The 18,333-nt window shown below is 46.9% G+C and overlaps 1 protein-coding gene across 3 annotated transcripts in view; it reads right to left on the minus strand.

Moving 5' to 3' along the window:
- Positions 1-18,333, minus strand: part of PIDD1 (p53-induced death domain protein 1) — a 93,088-nt gene that overhangs the window by 49,342 nt on the left and 25,413 nt on the right. For 2 of the 3 annotated variants that reach the window (XM_075326902.1, XM_075326901.1), the window contains exons 2-5: positions 16,384-16,717; positions 10,067-10,480; positions 1,719-1,925; positions 882-936 (exon numbers count right to left, since the gene is read on the minus strand). In XM_075326902.1, coding sequence (XP_075183017.1) covers positions 882-936; positions 1,719-1,925; positions 10,067-10,480; positions 16,384-16,642 — 935 coding nt within the window. In that variant the 5' untranslated portion in view covers positions 16,643-16,717. The remainder of the gene's footprint in view (positions 1-881; positions 937-1,718; positions 1,926-10,066; positions 10,481-16,383; positions 16,718-18,333) is intronic. The other variant, XM_075326903.1, reaches the window with a different exon arrangement.

Below are 18,333 nucleotides of genomic sequence, written 5' to 3' on the forward strand. Positions count from 1 at the left end.
CTATCTATCTATCTATCTATCCTTCTATCTATCTATCCTTCTATCTATCCTTCTATCTATCCCTCTGTCTATCTATCTATTCTTCTGTCTATTTCTCTATCTCAGAATGAAATAACTTTTTTTTTTTCTTCAATGTGCTTTATTGCATTGAATGCAATAAAGCACATACCAACCCGCACGCGGCAAAACCGCGGCAATACCGCGAACAATACAGCGGTAAAACCGCAGCAAACCGCATGCGGTTTTCGGGTGCGGTTTGCCGCGGTTTTTTTTACCGCGGGTGCGGTAATTTTTGAACATTTGCAGAATTTTCTTGAGAAAATTCCATTTTCCAGTGCGCACAGGGCCTTAGACAATTTTTTTATTTATTTATTTTTACTCCAATCTACAGTGATCCGCAGACAGGGTATGTGATTGGTTGCAGTCAGACGCTGTTACACAGGCTGGGGGCACAACTGACTGCAATCAATCACAGACGCCAGGACTAGCGGTGGGCAGAGATTGCGGTGAATATGGATTAGCAACAATAAGTGACTCCAGAAGTGTAATAAGCGACCCGGGAGCCATTACAGCCATGACGGAGACTCGGTAAGTATGATGTGCTTGTCCCAATTCCCTTATCCCTTCTAACACCATTTTTACGCGCCAGATTCTGGACACCATAGACTTTTATGGGGACTGGCGTCTGGCCAGATATCCAGGATCAATTCCGGGTCGGAACCAGATTTTTTTTTAATCTAGTTAGATCTGCCGGTCCCGATTATGTGCGAGTCTGCCCATCACTAGTCAAGACTGATGGTTCCTATGGATGTGAATTCCACCGATCTTCAGCATGTGTAAATGTAAGTCTTTGGAAAACTACGAAGACTGACATTACTTACCTCTTTTCTTCTGGTTTCACGTAAAGCTCCTTTATGTCTAAGCTTTGAATTTCATCTGTGGAAAAAAAAAACAAAAGTGTCACATACTTACTGAAAGATGGTAAGTCTGGTACCTGTAGTACTATGAGACTCATTAGGGTGTATTTGGCTATCCACATACCTCCACACATGGGTGTGTCTCAGATGTTAGAATGGTGTCTGTTTGTTTGACACATGGTCAGTGTGTGGAGGTTGTTATGCCTCTGAAAGGATCCTCTGAGAGAGAATTAGCTTGTACTGGCAGGAGTCAGTGTGTGGAGGTTGCTTTATCTCTAGAAGAAACCTCATAGAGAGAAAGGATTTGCTTAACCTGACCAGGCTAGGTCAGTGTGTGGAGACTATTACATCTCCACTTCACTGCTCCTGGGGTGAAGTTGTATCCAAACCTGTGTAGGCATACCAGAAGTGGAACAGACTGGAACTCCATGTTTGTGTTCTTTGAAGCCAGAGGAGGGCATGTATTATGTTGTTGGAGAACAAGTTTGTGTGTGTGAAATAAACCTGTTGTGCTTTTAAAGTGAGAGTGGTCCTGATATTACCTTGAGAAGCAAGCTGAGCGCGTATCCCCACCATAGTACATAAACCCACTATACATAATTACGAAAAATGTAAAAAACCCCAGACACATTTACCATAAAAACATGATTTAACCAGTAGGTAATTTTCCCTTTAAAAGAGCCTCCTTCAGCTTTGGAAGAAAGCAGCACTCGTCTAAGCCCTTCTGCCACTAATTAAAACTTCTGACCTGTCTCAAAACGTTTCTCAAAGTACAGGTAGGCTGTAAGGATAGTAATTTACCTTCAGAAAGAGGGGGCGACTCTGGTTCCCCTATGGGGTTCCCTTGGAGATAGGCACAAGAGCACTGTATGATTTCTATAGGAACAGCATGTAACCTATTGTTCCGTAAGTCCAGACGAGAGAGGAGAGGCAGACGAGCCAGGCCGGCTGGTACTACCACAAGGGCATTATTGTGAAGGGAAAGCTCCTGGAGAGACATCATATTACCTATAGAAGATAACACAAACATACTTCTATTTTATTAGTAATCACACAATATAAGCTTCATACAGAAAACAAGATTGTTTGCAGGACCTCCGATAGAATCCTCTCTCAAAGGAGTAGGGGCGTAAGTCAGGTCCAAGGGATTTACTTGGCATTTATAGTATATCCAAAGTGACAGACAACATCCCATGGGATTATTTCATATCTTTATACTGTCAAAACATATGCAACGTTTCGCCCCACAAACAGGCTTTGTCAAGAGTATGCTTGAAAAAACCTGTTTGTGGGGCAAAACATTGCATATGTTTTGACAGAACAAAAATATGAAAATAGATGGGATGCAGTCCGTCACTTTGGATTTAAAATATGAGCTTCAGTCATCTGGTAGTTATTCTACAAATTCATAGCACAATCACAGCACTTATTTATACCTAAAGGTGTTTTTGACTATCAGGAAAGAGGACTCCAAACGCTCTACAATGCCTATAATAACAAACAGGGCAGGTTCTTCTCCTCCATGGGTCAAGTGCTGCTCCAAGAGTCTTGGCAACAGTGAGCATCACCACTGTAGCTAATCACTGAGCTCAGCAGGTAGACGCCGTAAGCCGCTGTACTCAGTGACTGGCTGCAGCGGTGATGTGAGCAGTAAATTTGATGTCACCGCTGCATCCAAAGCACTAAGACTCAAGCAGCAACAGAGATCCGAAACTGGACCTGGGGAGTGGCAGTGCCTTCCCTGTTTGTTCACCTGAAGTAACAGCTACACTTTAACAGACAGACAATAATAGGAGATCCCTCAAGAGCAGCTTGTAGACAATTTTCACGTGGCAGCAAATAAGATGATGAAGATATATTGTAAAGGTTCTAAATATCACAATTACAGACCACATGGCCCATATTAAAGGGGTTTTCTAGTTCAGCTTTCCTTAGGATAAGATTAGTGGGGACCAACTCTCTGCACCCCGCCGATCAATTTCTGGAAAGTGTACAACATTACTGTGAGTACTGCAGCCTCAACAAATATTCAGTAGTGGATGTGCTGCGCACGCAGCTCAGCCCCATTCATGGGACAAAAAGACAAAGTTGCAATAACCAGCATTGCCACCAGGAAATGTAGTGTGTGGCATAAACAATGAAGGGCACTCAAGAGTCGGACCCCCATCAATCTAATATTAATGGCCTATTCTGAGAATGGAGGCCAGAAAACGCTTTAAGCAAAATAAAAAACCTTGAGTATAAAATACACATTAATTAAAGGGGTTGTCCATCTTTGGAGTATTTTTTTTTCTTACTTCAATGCTTGTAGTTGAGGATGAAAGAAAAAAAATTTGCAATTGGGCTTCACAAAAAATTGTGCACTGTATGCTTTCTATAGCCTCTGGGTTACGCTAAAGCTGGCTGCAGAATGAGCTAACTGAGAATCTATCAGTAAGCCACTATGACTATGTATTTTTTTTAGCTAATTTATGACCACTTCAAAATTGAATGTACATGGAGATAAAAAGCCTATAAAAAGGAAAAAGTGTAACATTTTTAATAATCCATGATAGAAAAGAAGGGAATTTTGTTTACTTACCGTAAATTCCTTTTCTTCTAGCTCCAATTGGGAGACCCAGACAATTGGGTGTATAGGCTATGCCTCCGGAGGCCACACAAAGTATTACACTTAAAAGTGTAAAGCCCCTCCCCTTCTGCCTATACACCCCCCGTGCATCACGGGCTCCTCAGTTTTGGTGCAAAAGCAAGAAGGAGGAAAAGTTATAAATTGGTTTAAAGTAAATTCAATCCGAAGGAATTTCGGAGAACTGAAACCATTCAACATGAACAACATGTGTACACAAAGAACAACAGCCCGAAGGGAACAGGGGCGGGTGCTGGGTCTCCCAATTGGAGCTAGAAGAAAAGGAATTTACGGTAAGTAAACAAAATTCCCTTCTTCTTTGTCGCTCCATTGGGAGACCCAGACAATTGGGACGTCCAAAAGCAGTCCCTGGGTGGGTAAAATAATACCTCGTAATAGAGCCGTAAAACGGCCCCTTCCTACAGGTGGGCAACCGCCGCCTGAAGGACTCGCCTACCTAGGCTGGCATCTGCCGAAGCATAGGTATGCACCTGATAGTGTTTCGTGAAAGTGTGCAGGCTCGACCAGGTAGCCGCCTGACACACCTGCTGAGCCGTAGCCTGGTGCCGCAAAGCCCAGGACGCACCCACGGCCCTGGTAGAATGGGCCTTCAGCCCTGAGGGAACCGGAAGCCCAGAAGATCGGTAAGCTTCGAGAATTGGTTCCTTGATCCACCGAGCCAGGGTTGATTTGGAAGCTTGTGACCCTTTACGCTGGCCAGCGACAAGGACATAGAGTGCATCCGAGCGGCGCAGGGGCGCCGTACGAGAAATGTAGAGTCTGAGTGCTCTCACCAGATCTAACAAGTGCAAATCCCTTTCACATTGGTGAACTGGATGAGGACAAAAAGAGGGTAAGGAGATATCCTGATTGAGATGAAAGGGGGATACCACCTTAGGGAGAAATTCCGGAACCGGACGCAGAACCACCTTATCCTGGTGAAACACCAGGAAAGGGGCTTTGCATGACAGCGCCGCTAGCTCAGACACTCTCCGAAGTGATGTGACTGCTACTAGGAAGACCACTTTCTGCGAAAGGCGTGAGAGAGAAATATCCTTCATTGGCTCGAAAGGTGGTTTCTGAAGAGCCATCAGCACCCTGTTCAGATCCCAGGGTTCTAACGGCCGCTTGTAAGGAGGGACTATGTGACAAACCCCCTGCAGGAACGTGCGTACCTGTGGAAGTCTGGCTAGGCGCTTCTGAAAAAACACAGAGAGCGCCGAGACTTGTCCCTTAAGGGAGCCGAGCGACAACCCTTTTTCCAATCCGGATTGAAGGAAGGAAAGAAAAGTGGGCAAGGCAAATGGCCAGGGAGAAAAACCTGATAGGAATATCCTCCACGTCCTGTGGTAGATCTTGGCGGACGTTGGTTTCCTAGCCTGTCTCATAGTGGCAATGACCTCTTGAGATAACCCTGAAGACGCTAGGATCCAGGACTCAATGGCCACACAGTCAGGTTGAGGGCCGCAGAATTCAGATGGAAAAACGACCCTTGAGACAGCAAGTCTGGTCGGTCTGGTAGTGCCCACGGTTGGCCCACCGTGAGATGCCACAGATCCGGGTACCACGACCTCCTCGGCCAGTCTGGAGCGACGAGGATGGCGCGGCGGCAGTCGGACCTGATCTTGCGTAACACTCTGGGCAACAGTGCCAGAGGAGGAAACACATAAGAGAGTTGAAACTGCGACCAATCCTGAACTAAGGCGTCTGCCGCCAGAGCTCTGTGATCTTGAGACCGTGCCATGAATGTCGGGACCTTGTTGTTGTGCCGGGACGCCATTAGGTCGACGTCCGGCATCCCCCAGCGGCAACAGATCTCCTGAAACATGTCCGGGTGAAGGGACCATTCCCCTGCGTCCATGCCCTGGCGACTGAGAAAGTCTGCTTCCCAGTTTTCTACGCCCGGTATGTGAACTGCAGATATGGTGGAGGCTGTGGCTTCCACCCACAGCAGAATCCGCCTGACTTCCTGGAAGGCTTGCCGACTGCGTGTTCCGCCTTGGTGGTTGATGTATGCCACCGCTGTGGAGTTGTCCGACTGAATTCGGATCTGCTTGCCTTCCAGCCACGGCTGGAACGCCTTTAGGGCAAGAAACACTGCCCTTATCTCCAGAACATTGATCTGAAGGGAGGACTCTGTCTGAGTCCAAGTACCCTGAGCCCTGTGGTGGAGAAAAACCGCTCCCCACCCTGACAGGCTCGCGTCCGTCGTGACCACAGCCCAGGATGGGGGCAGGAAGGATTTCCCCTTCGACAGAGAAGTGGGGAGAAGCCACCACTGAAGGGAAGCCTTGGCTGCCCGCGAAAGGGAGACGTTCCTGTCGAGGGACGTCGACTTCCTGTCCCATTTGCGGAGAATGTCCCATTGAAGTGGACGCAAGTGAAACTGCGCAAAAGGAACTGCCTCCATTGCTGCTACCATCTTCCCTAGGAAGTGCATGAGGCGCCTCAGGGGGTGTGACTGGCCTTGAAGGAGAGATTGCACCCCTGTCTGTAGTGAACGCTGTTTGTCCAGCGGAAGCTTCACTATCGCTGAGAGAGTATGAAACTCCATGCCAAGATATGTCAGTGATTGGGCCGGTGTCAGATTTGACTTTGGAAAATTGATGATTTACCCGAAACTCTGGAGAGTCTCCAGAGCAATGTTCAGGCTGTGTTGGCATGCCACTTGAGAGGGTGCCTTGACAAGCAGATCGTCTAAGTAAGGGATCACCGAGTGTCCCTGAGAGTGTAGGACTGCTACCACTGTTGCCATGACCTTGGTGAAGACCCGTGGGGCTGTCGCCAGGCCGAAAGGCAGTGCCACGAACTGAAGGTGTTCATCCCCTATGGCGAAACGCAGGAAGCGCTGATGCTCTGGTGCAATCGGTACATGGAGATAAGCATCTTTGATGTCGATTGATGCCAGGAAATCTCCTTGGGACATTGAGGCGATGACGGAGCGGAGCAATTCCATCCGGAACCGCCTGGTTTTTACGTGTTTGTTGAGCAGTTTTAGGTCCAGAACAGGACGGAAGGATCCGTCCTTTTTTGGCACCACGAACAAGTTGGAGTAAAAACCGTGACCCTGTTGCTGAAGAGGAACAGGGATCACCACTCCTTCCGCCTTCAGAGTACACACCGCCTGAAGAAGAGCATCGGCTCTCTCGGGGGGCGGAGATGTTCTGAAGAATCGAGTCGGAGGACGAGAACTGAACTCTATCCTGTAACCGTGAGATAGAATGTCTCTCACCCATCGGTCTTTTACCTGTGGCAGCCAGGCGTCGCAAAAGCGGGAAAGCCTGACACCGACCGAGGATGCGGTGTGAGGAGGCCGAAAGTCATGAGGAGGCCGCTTTGGGAGCGGTTCCTCCGGCGGTCTTTTTAGGACGTGACTTAGACCGCCATGAATCGGAGTTCCTCTGATCCTTCTGAGGCCTTTTGGACGAGGAGAATTGAGACCTGCCCGCGGGCCGAAAGGACCGAAACCTCGATTGTACCTTCCGTGGTTGAGGTCTGTTTGGTTTGGACTGGGGTAAGGATGAGTCCTTTCCCTTGGATTGTTTAATGATTTCATCCAATCGCTCACCAAACAGGCGGTCGCCAGAAAATGGCAAACCGATTAAGAAGTTTTTGGAAGCAGAGTCTGCCTTCCATTCACGTAGCCACATGGCCCTGCGGACTACCACCGAATTGGCGGATGCTACCGCCGTACGGCTCGCAGAGTCCAGGACAGCATTAATGGCGTAGGACGCAAACGCCGACGCCTGAGAGGTTAAGGACACCACTTGCGGAGCAGATGTACGTGTGACTGTATTAATCTGCGCATGACAAGCTGAGATAGCTTGGAGTGCCCATACGGCTGCGAATGCTGGAGCAAAAGACGCGCCGATAGCTTCATATATGGATTTCAACCATAGCTCCATCTGTCTGTCAGTGGCATCTTTGAGTGAAGCCCCATCTTCCACTGCAACTATGGATCTGGCCGCCAGTCTGGAGACTGGAGGATCCACCTTAGGACACTGAGCCCAGCCTTTGACAACGTCAGGGGGGAAGGGATAACGTGTATCCTTAAGGCGCTTGGAAAAACGCTTATCTGGACAAGCTCGGTGTTTCTGGACTGCCTCTCTGAAGTCAGAGTGATCCAGAAACGTACTCAATGTACGCTTGGGAAACCTGAAACGGAATTTCTCCTGCTGAGAAGCTGACTCCTCAATTGTAGGAGCTGGGGGAGAAATATCCAACACCTGATTGATGGTCGTTATAAGGTCATTCACTATGGCGTCACCTTCAGGTGTATCTAGGTTGAGAGCGGCCTCAGGATCAGAATCCTGATCTGCTACCTCCGCTTCATCTTCCAGAGAGTCCTCCTGCTGAGACCCTGAACAGTGTGATGAAGTAGAGGGAATTTCCCAGCGAGCCCGCTTAGGCGGCCTGGGACTACGGTCCGTGTCAGAAACCTCACCCTGGGACCTATGGGTCACCCCAGGAGCCCTTTGCTGCTCCAATTGAGGGGGGCCTGGGGTCAATGATTGAACAGTGCCCGGGGCCTGAGTCACCAGTCTGGACTGTAAGGCTTCTAGTATCTTAGCAGACCATTTATCCATACTCTCAGACAGTTTGTCAGCAAATACTGCAAACTCCGTCCCTGTCACCTGGACAGTGGTAGCAGGTGGTTCCACCTGGGCCACCAGTAGCAGAGGCTCCGGCTGAGTAAGTGCCACAGGGGCCGAGCATTGCACACAATGAGGGTCAGTGGAACCTGCCGGTAGTATAGCCGCACATGAGGTACAGGTTGCAAAGTAAGCCTGTGCTTTGGCACCCTTGCTTTTTGCGGACGACATGCTGTTGTCTCCTCTGAGTACAATCCAGGAGGGTATATAGCCAAAAATCAACAGTGCGACCGTACAGTGTAAATGTATAGCATATAAACATATATATATATATATATATGTACACTTCGGCACTCAGTGGGGCCAGCACCTCAGGTGCTGCTTACCGACCGCTCAAAGCGGTTGTGTGATCACCAGATCCCTGCCTGGGCCTCCCAGAGCCGTGTTGTCTCTCCACTCCAGCGTCAGAAGTGCTGACAGGAATGGCTGCCGGCGTTCTGTGGAGAGGAGGGGGCCGTGGGCGTGCCCTAGAAAGTGCGGGAATCTAGTGCCCCACTGTGCTGAGTGAGGGGGGAGGAGGATACAAAGTATGCTCCAGCCCTCAGCGCTGACGTCCTGTGCAGCGTCCCGCCCTTCCCCTGACTGGCAGGCCTGGGGGCGGGAATATGCGATACTAGGCCGCAAAAGCCGGGGACTAAAGTTATAAGCGCGGCCGGCAAATAAGCGCGGCCGGCGCGGTAGTCCCCGGCGCACTAACACACCCAGCAGTGCTGCAGTGATGTATGGCACAAGCGCTCCATGCGCGGTCCCCACGGGGACACAGAGTACCTCACAGTAGCAGGGCCTTGTCCCTGACGATACCCGGCTCCTGTCCAGCAGATTCCCCAGGGGCTGCGGAGGGAGCACGGTCCCCGTGCCTGGAGACCGATTAGGATCCCACTTCACCCAGAGCCCTTAAGGGATGGGGAAGGAAAACAGCATGTGGCTCCTGCCTATGTACCCGCAATGGGTACCTCAACCTTAACAGCACCGCCGACCAGAGTGGGGTGAGAAGGGAGCATGCTGGGGGCCCTGTTATGGGCCCTCTTTTCTTCCATCCGACATAGTCAGCAGCTGCTGCTGACTAAGATGTGGAGCTATGCGTGGATGTCAGCCTCCTTCGCACAAAGCATAAAAACTGAGGAGCCCGTGATGCACGGGGGGTGTATAGGCAGAAGGGGAGGGGCTTTACACTTTTAAGTGTAATACTTTGTGTGGCCTCCGGAGGCAGAAGCTATACACCCAATTGTCTGGGTCTCCCAATGGAGCGGCAAAGAAATTTATATTTCCTAGTTTCTTAGTTCTTAAGGTTAAAGGTAGACTTAAAGGGGTTTCCACTACTTTTACATTAATGGCCTATTCTTAAGATAGGTCATCAATGTCTGATCGGCCAGGGTCCGACACCCCTCACCCCATGCATCAGCTGTCTTCAGTCCCGGCGGCGGCAGCAGGAAATGCTCCGAAGTTGCTCCGTCTTTTGATAGCAGCCGCAGCCGGGTACAGTACATCCACCTCTTATTCCAATCAATAGGAGGTGGATGTGCAGTACCCGGCTGTGGCTGCAATCAGAAGACGGAGCAACTCCGGAACTGAGCATTTCCGACTGCCTGCTGCCAGGACCAAGAACAGCTGATCAATGGGGGTGCGAAGTGTCAGACCCTGGCCGATCAGACATTGATGACCAATCCTAAGGACAGGCCATCAGTGTAAAAGTAGTGGACAACCCCTTTAAGTCCATTGAGTTCAACCCATAGCCTAATACGTTGATCCAGAGGAAAGTCACAAATAAATGTATTTAAGAAAAAAAAATGCCAAACTCTTTAATACACTAAGTCATTTATGTATTTTTGGCATTAAAATTAGAAATATGGAAAAATGAGGCCAAAACCTACACAGTGTTTCGGGAAGAGTGACAAGGTTGTTCCCAGACAGATCTAGATCTATGCATTGCTGCAAGCTTCCAACCTCCTCCGGCAGACACGCCAGCCGGTTCTCGGACAGGTCCAGTTTCTCCAGATTTTTCAGCTGCCCGATGCCCGCAGGGAGCTCAGTCAGTTGGTTGGACATTAATGAGACATCTGTCAAGAATTTCAGGTCACCAATGTCATCTGGAAGACTCCTGAGCTGGTTGTAGCCAAGATGGAGAGTGGTAAGTAGGGAAAGGCCACTGATACAAGATGGCAGCTCAGAAAAGCTGTTGAAGCTGAGATCCAGGTGTCGCAGCGAGGAGAGCCGAGCGATATCTGATGGAAGAGTGGTCAGCAATCCATTCTGAGGGCGTCCATAATCATCCCGGAGGTGTCCACCTGAGGAGTGCGATATAATAGGTATGACGGCAACGCACAGACACAAATGTGCTCATTGCATAAAATCATACATAGGTGCACAACATCAATACCGACAATGCTAAATACTCCCTAGTTGGCGCTTTACTATCCTTGTGTCACTAGAATTTTTTTTTTTAAAAAAGGATTTAAATAACCTTTTTCACACTTTGTTTTCTTTCACAACAGCATTAAAAATGGAGTTTAGCCTGCTGAAATCTGACCGTGACACTGTGGCCATAAAGGTACAGTTACGCTATGTTCACACAGGGCTTTTTTGGTGCATTTTTCTCCTGACCAAAACCTGATCTTGTGGCAGGAAATCTCCTTTGAGTCGTCTGCGTTTTTGATGCATTTTTTAATGGTGTTTTTGGTGCGTTTCTGGTGCGTTTTTAGTGGTGTTTTTGGTGCAGATTTGCTTCGTTTTTTCTACAAAATGGGTTGTATCAATGAAAAAACGTTGCAAAGAATGGACATGCTCATTCTTTGAAATCTGCAGCAAAAACGCAAGTATTTGACAAGACAGTCAAGAAAAAGTCTGCAGTTGTTTGTGTGTGCAAGAGATTTCAGAAGTCTCATAGACTTTGCTGATATCGTAAAAAGCAGCGTTTTATTAGCATTGGATTTGCATAAAACTGCAGCTAAAAAACACATCAAAAAGGCACCAAAACACCCTGTGTGAACATAGCCTAACTGTACAGTGCCTTGCGAAAGTATTCGGCCCCCTTGAATTTTTTTACTTTTTCCCACATTTCAGGCTTCAAACATAAAAGGTAAAAAAATGTTAATGTTATGGTGAAGAATCAACAACAAGTGGGACACAATTGTGAAGTTGAATGAAAATTATTGCTTATTTTAAACTTTTGTAAAAAAGAAAACTGAATATTGGGGCGTGCAATATTATTCATCCCCTTTACTTTCAGTGCAGCAAACTCACTCCAGAAGTTCATTGAGGATCTCTGAATGATCCAATGTTGTCCTAAATGACAGATGATGATAAATATAAGCCCCTGTGTGTAATCAAGTCTCCGTATAAATGCACCTGCTCTGTGATAGTCTCAGTGTTCTGTTTAAAGCGCAGAGAGCATCATGAAGACCAAGGAACACAACAGGCAGGTCTGTGATACTGTTGTGGAGAGGTTTAAAGCCGGATTTGGTTACAAAAAGATTTCCACAACTTTAAACATCCCAAGGAGCACTGTGCAAGCGATCATATTGAAATGGAAGGAGTATCATACCACTGCAAATCTACCAAAACCCGGCCGTCCCTCAAAAATTTCATCTCAAACAAGGAGAAGACTGATCAGAGATGCAGCCAAGAGGCCCATGATCACTCTGGATGAACTGCAGAGATCTACAGCTGAGGTGGGAGAGTCTGTCCATGGGACAACAATCACTTGTACACTGCACAAATCTGGCCTTTATGGAAGATTGGCAAGAAGAAAGCCATTTCTCAAAGATATCCATAAAATGTCTTGTTTAACGTTTGCCACAAGCCACCTGGGAGACACCAAACATGTGAAAGAAGATGCTCTGGTCAGATGAAACCAAAATTGAACTTTTTGGGCACAATGCTAAACGATATGTTTGGCGTAAAAGCAACACAGCTCATCACCCTGAACACACCATCCCCACTGTCAAACATGGTGGTGGCAGCATCATGGTTTGGGCCTGCTTTGCTTCAGCAAGGACAGAGAAGATGGTTAAACTTGATGGGAGGATGGATGGAGCTAAATACAGGACCATTCTTGAAGAAAACCTGTTGAAGTCTGCAAAAGACCTGAGACTGGGACAGAAATTTGTCTTCCAACAAGACAATGATTCCAAACATAAATCAAAATCTACAATGGAATGGTTCACAAATAAACGTATCCAGGTGTTAGAATGGCCAAGTCACAGTCCAGACCTGAACCCAATCGAGAATCTGTGGAAAGAGCTGAAAACTGCTGTTCACAAATGCCTCCATCCAACCTCACTCAGCTCCAGCTGTTTGCAAAGGAAGAATGGGCAAGAATTTCAGTCTCTTGATGTGCAAAACTGGTAGACACATACCCCAAGCGACTGCAGCTGTAATCGCAGCAAAAGGTGGCGCTACAAAGTATCAACTTAAAGGGGACGAATAATATTGCACGCCCCAATTTTCAGTTTATTATTTTTTTTTATAAAAGTTTAAAATAAGCAATAAATATCGTTCACTTTCACAATTGTGTCCCACTTGTTGTTGATTCTTAACCAGAACATTAACATTTTTATCTTTATGTTTGAAGCCAGAAATGTGGGAAAAGGTTGAAAAATTCAAAGGGGCTGAATACTTTCGCAAGGCACTGTATGTGTGCAAGACATCTTTTTCAGGCAGATGCCTCCTAATAAAGTGCTAAAGATATAAATGTATGCAAAACAATGAGCGTCCCATTTCTACCTGATTTAGGTAACGTTCACATGTCCAGTAATGATCTGTTAGAACAGATCCAGCAGCAATCCGTTGGCAAAAAAAAACGATTTTAGCTGGATCTGTTTTTTTTTTAACATTGAAGTCTAGAGAAAACGGATCCATTAATTAGTCATCCACTTTTCTTTCATTGCAAAAAGGTTCCGTTTTTTTACTTACTGGATCAGTTTCAAAGGGAAGATATTAAATGACTGGCTAATTAACTGATCCGCTTTCCATAGACTTGAATGTTAAATAAATGGATATAGAGGAAGGCTGAGCTCACATGTCCTGTAATCATCCATTAGACTGGATCCTGCTGAGATCCGTTAGGAAAATGATTTCTGCCAGATCTATTTTTCTAATATGGGACTCTATGGAGAACAGATCCGTTAACGGATTGCTATTTATCTTCCATTTGAAAGGGATTCTGTAAGAAAAAATTGATCCATTATAAGTGCAAAAAAACCAGATGGCTAAATAGCTATCCGTTAACGGATCTGTTCTCAATAGACTCCAATGTTAAAGAAAGGGATCCAGTAGAGATCAGTTATTTAACAACAGACAAGTTGTGTTTGCAGCACAATTTTTTTCCCCAACAGATCTCTGCCTGATCAGTTCTTATGGATGATTACAGGACATGTGAACTCCGCCGAAATCAGTTTTTTAAAAATGGACAAAAAAGTGGTCTGCACAAGGATTGCTGCTGGATCCGTCCTAATGGATGACTACTGGACTTGTGAACATAGCCTTACCAATGCGGACGTTATAAGAAGTGCTCTAAAGCCCTGACTAACTTCCGGATTCACAATGAGCACTAAAAACAGTGACCCGACTGGTTAATTATGTGAAATCCAGTTGATTAGACCATTGTTGGTTCACTTAGGGTACCGTCTCACTAAACGACGTACCAGCGATTCCGACCACGATATGACCTGGTCAGGATCGCTGGTGCGTCGCAACATGGTCGCTGGTGAGCTGTCAATAAGGCAGATCTTACCAGCGACCAGTGACCAGCCACCACCCAGCAGCGACTCGTGGAAACGATGCTGCGCTTGGTAACCAAGGTAAATATCGGGTAACTAAGCAAAATGCTTTGCTTGGTTACCCGATATTTACACTGGTTACCAGCGCACACCGCTTAACGCTGGCTCCCTGCACTCGTAGTCATGGTACACATCGGGTTACTAAGAAAAGCGTTTCGCTTAGTTACCTGATGTGTACTCTGGCTACGTGTGCAGGGAGCCAGTACTGGCAGCCTGAGAGCGGCATACGCTAGTAACCAAGGTAAATATCGGGAAACCAAGCAAAGTGCTTCGCTTGGTTACCCGATGTGTACCTTGGTTACGTGTGCAGGGAGCAGGGAGCCGGCTTCTAGAAGCTGCGGACTCTTGTAACCAAGGTGAACATTGGGTAACCAAGCAAAGCGCTTCGCTTGGTTACTCGATGTGTACCTTTGTTACAAGCGTCCGCAGAAGCCGGCTCCCTGCTCCTTGCACATTCAGATCGTTGCTCTCTCGCTGTCAAACACAGCGATATGTGCTTCACAGCGGAGAGCAACGTCCAAAAAATAAACCAGAGCTGTGTGTAACGATCAGCGATTTCACAGCAGGGGCCAGGTCGCTGCTCAGTGTCACACACAGCGAGATCGCTAATGAGGTCACTGGTACGTCACAAAATCTGTGACTTAGCAGCGATCTCGCTAGCGATCTCGCTGTGTGAGAAGTACCCCTTAGAAGTACCCCTTAGTTTCGTGCTGGATGTGGAGGACTTCATATGCACAGTCCTGAATACTTATTTGCTTCCACAGTGGATAAGGGATTCCTTATCTCTGTTCTCCATCCTTTGGACAAGTTGTCTATTACCCTTTCCTCTGCTTCCTTTATCGATCTAATTCTCATATTGTATTGATGACTTTTACAGCTCCCTTCACCACTCCAATGACTGGAAGAAAGCTGCTGCAGGGAGGAAATAACTTTATTTTCTCCCTGTAGCCAATGCTAGATATGATTTAAACGATAACAGCGATATTTCGATCAACTGTTATGACAGAACTCCTGACCTGCCTGGATGCTGTACTGTTTTTGACCCAAGTGGATTCCTTGGATTTGACATGCATCCCCCCTTGCTTGACTACATGTCTGCTGTATGGATTCAAGGTTCTACCTGAAGTTTCAGACACCATAAGACAATAATCCAGAACCAGGGGAAAAAGGCTTCATCATAAATTAAAATCCATAGACAGGTATATTAAAACCTGATATGTTTCACATCTAACAAATTTGATCCTTAGGGGTACTTTGCACACTACGACATCGCAAGCCGATGGTAGCGATGCCGAGCGCGATAGTCCCCGCCCCCGTCGCAGCTGCGATATCTTGTGATAGCTGCCGTAGTGAACATTATCGCTACGGCAGCTTCACATGCACTCACCTGCCCTGCGACGTCGCTCTAGCCGGCGAACCGCCTCCTTCATAAGGGGGCAGGTCGTGTGGCGTCACAGCGACGTCACACGGCAGGCGGCCAATAGAAGCGGAGGGGCGGAGATGGGCGGGAAGTAAATATCCCGCCCACCTTCGTCCTTCCTCATTGCAGCAGGGACGCAGGTAAGGAGAGGTTCCTCGCTCCTGCGGCTTCATACACAGCGATGTGTGCTGCCGCAGGAACGAGGAACAACATCGTAACATCGGTCCTTCTGAAAATATGGAAATGACCGACACTACACCGATCATTCGATTTCGACGCTATTGCGCTCGTTAATCGTATCAAAAACGATTTACACACTCTGATGTCGACAGCAACGCCAAATGTGCGTCACTTTCGATTTGACCCCACCGACATCGTACCTGCGATGTCGTAGTGTGCAAAGTACCCCTTACTCACAGGTAACCTGAAGTGCTCAAACATTTGTGCTTTATTCTATAATTTAAACACTATTCACAATATATCTGCAGGTAAATAGCATTTTTTTTCAGGTGACAGATTCTCTTAAAAATATTAATGTGTAAATGCTTTCTGTTTCACATAAACTCGCTATAGTCTATAGAGCTATGTATTTTTGAGGACCGAGTGGTCCACACCACAACATGTAGACATGTCCGATATTGGTCAGAGTCAAGGATTAAAGGCATCAGTGTAAGACTATGGGTCTGTGGCAAAATAGGTGAGCACTCGGATACCATCCATATGCTGTTCGTTTTTCGCTAACTTCTTGAGAGGAAAAAAAATCAGAAATCTGCAGTGGCTTTTTTTTTACTTACGTGAAAAACTGAGGAAAATTTGGTAAAAAATGGCACTGAGCAAAATCGGACAGTTCTTTTGCGTATGAGCAAATTTAACGCAAAACTTGAGAACAGCGCGAACATCGATTGGCAATCTAGAGTCTACTAGAAGCAAACATTTGTGACGTACATGCAATATGATGGGTAAAAGTAATAAATTTACGAGAATATTGTACCTTTCAGGACCAGAGATCTGAGCCGGCTGAACCTTGGCAGATCAGCCACCACTGATGTTATCATTGATTCATTGCTGCCAAGTCGAAGAAATTCCACCTCCACCGGGTTACCTGTCAGCTTCTCTGTCACCTGCAGGAACCTCTCGCATCCGTCCAGGTAAACATCGAGGATGAGTCTGTTGCCTGCGATATGTGGCATGGGAGAGGCTGGCTCCTCTGTGCTGGTTCCCTCCCTCTGGGGGTCCAGAAGATGCTCCATTTCTCATTGTCTAAGTGTGGCAACACCGGCATGTCACAGCTCGCCCAGCGCCGAGGAGACATCAGCTATACCAAGCTGTGAAGAAGGAGCGCAATGGGTGAGGATCAACTCAAAATGTACAAAAATAATTACATATTTCAAAATATCAAACATTTATTTTAGGAACTAAATAAACATAATGTATCACAACCAAAAGGGGCTTGATTGTATTCAAAAAGTGCATTTTCAATTTTGGGTGTCCAAAAAGGTGGATGTAAGGAGTTTGTTTTTAATATCTACGTCTCATTACATAGAGTATTCTTATGCTACATATTTAGAGGGTTTTTCCAATTTTGGAAAACCTTTGTGCTCATGTGCAGTTTGATTTAAGGGGAATTTACATTTCAAGGCAAGATAATCATGAATGAGTGTTGTTTAAAAGGCTTCTTTCACAATTATCTTGCTGTGTAAACAGGCTGCCGATCAACTGATGAACAAGCAAAATGTTCTTTTGTGCAGCACAAAAAAATTGTATTTCTCAGTGTATCATGCGGTGTAAACAGGGCTCACATTAGCAAGAACAATGGCAGCCTGTGTGCACTGTGCGATCTATTACACATCTATTACTGATTGCTCAGTGGACATTGTTTACCGTGGTCTTCTTCTGTAAACAGGCAGTCAAAGAACGCTAATCGGTAAAAGGTTACTAATCGGCAGTCATATCATGCCTCCGGTTGGTCCATTTAAACAGACCCTTAGGGGTACTTTGCACGCTGCGACATCGCTACTGCAATATCGTCGGGGTCAAATCGAAAGTGACGCACATCCAGCGCCGGTAACGACGTCGCAACGTGTAAAGCCTAGATGCGCCGAAAAACGATTGCAAAAGTGTCGTAAATCGGTGATCTGTATAGCATCGGACATTTTCATAATGTCGCACCAATAGGAGATACGATGTTGTTCCTCGTTCCTGCAGCACCACACATCGCTGTGTGTGAAGCCGCAGGAGCGAGGAACATCTCCTTACCTGCCTCCACCAGCAATGCGGAAGGAAGGAGGTGGGCAGGATGTTTACGTCCCGCTCATCTCCGCCCCTCCGTTTCTATTGGCTGCCTGCCGTGTGACGTCGCTGTGACGCCGCCCGCCCCGCCTCCTTAGGAAGGAGGTGGGTCACCGGCCAGAGCGACGTCGCAGAGCAGGTAAGTGCGTGTGAAGCTGCCGTAGCGATAATGTTCGCTACGGCAGCTATCACAAGATATCGCATGTGCGACGGGGGCGGGTACTATCGCGCTCGGCATCGCTAGCATCGGCTAGCGATGTGGCAGCGTGCAAAGTACCGCTTAGTCACCCTTCCTGGGTCCAGCACTTAGTTTTCAATGGTGCTCTTGGTGTCTGTTATTGTCTGCAGTGCTGAAATCACATTGACACCACTGCAGCTAATCAGTACGCTTAGACGTTGAGCTCACCAATTGGCTTCAAGATTGTTGCATGATATCAGCAACACACACAATAACAGACAGTGGGAGCAGCTGTGATTTTCAGCCTACAACACTGTCAAATTTCATATAATTGAAAGGGAACCTGTCAGGTACAATACACACCCAGAACCACGAGCAGTTTTGTGCATATTGCTAAACCCTGCCTCACCGTCCCTGTATCTGGGATCTGTAGATAAAATATTTGTAAAGAACTTTTATCTTATGCTAATGAGG

Source organism: Anomaloglossus baeobatrachus, chromosome 10 (assembly GCF_048569485.1).
Source record: "Anomaloglossus baeobatrachus isolate aAnoBae1 chromosome 10, aAnoBae1.hap1, whole genome shotgun sequence".
NCBI lineage: Eukaryota > Metazoa > Chordata > Amphibia > Anura > Aromobatidae > Anomaloglossus > Anomaloglossus baeobatrachus.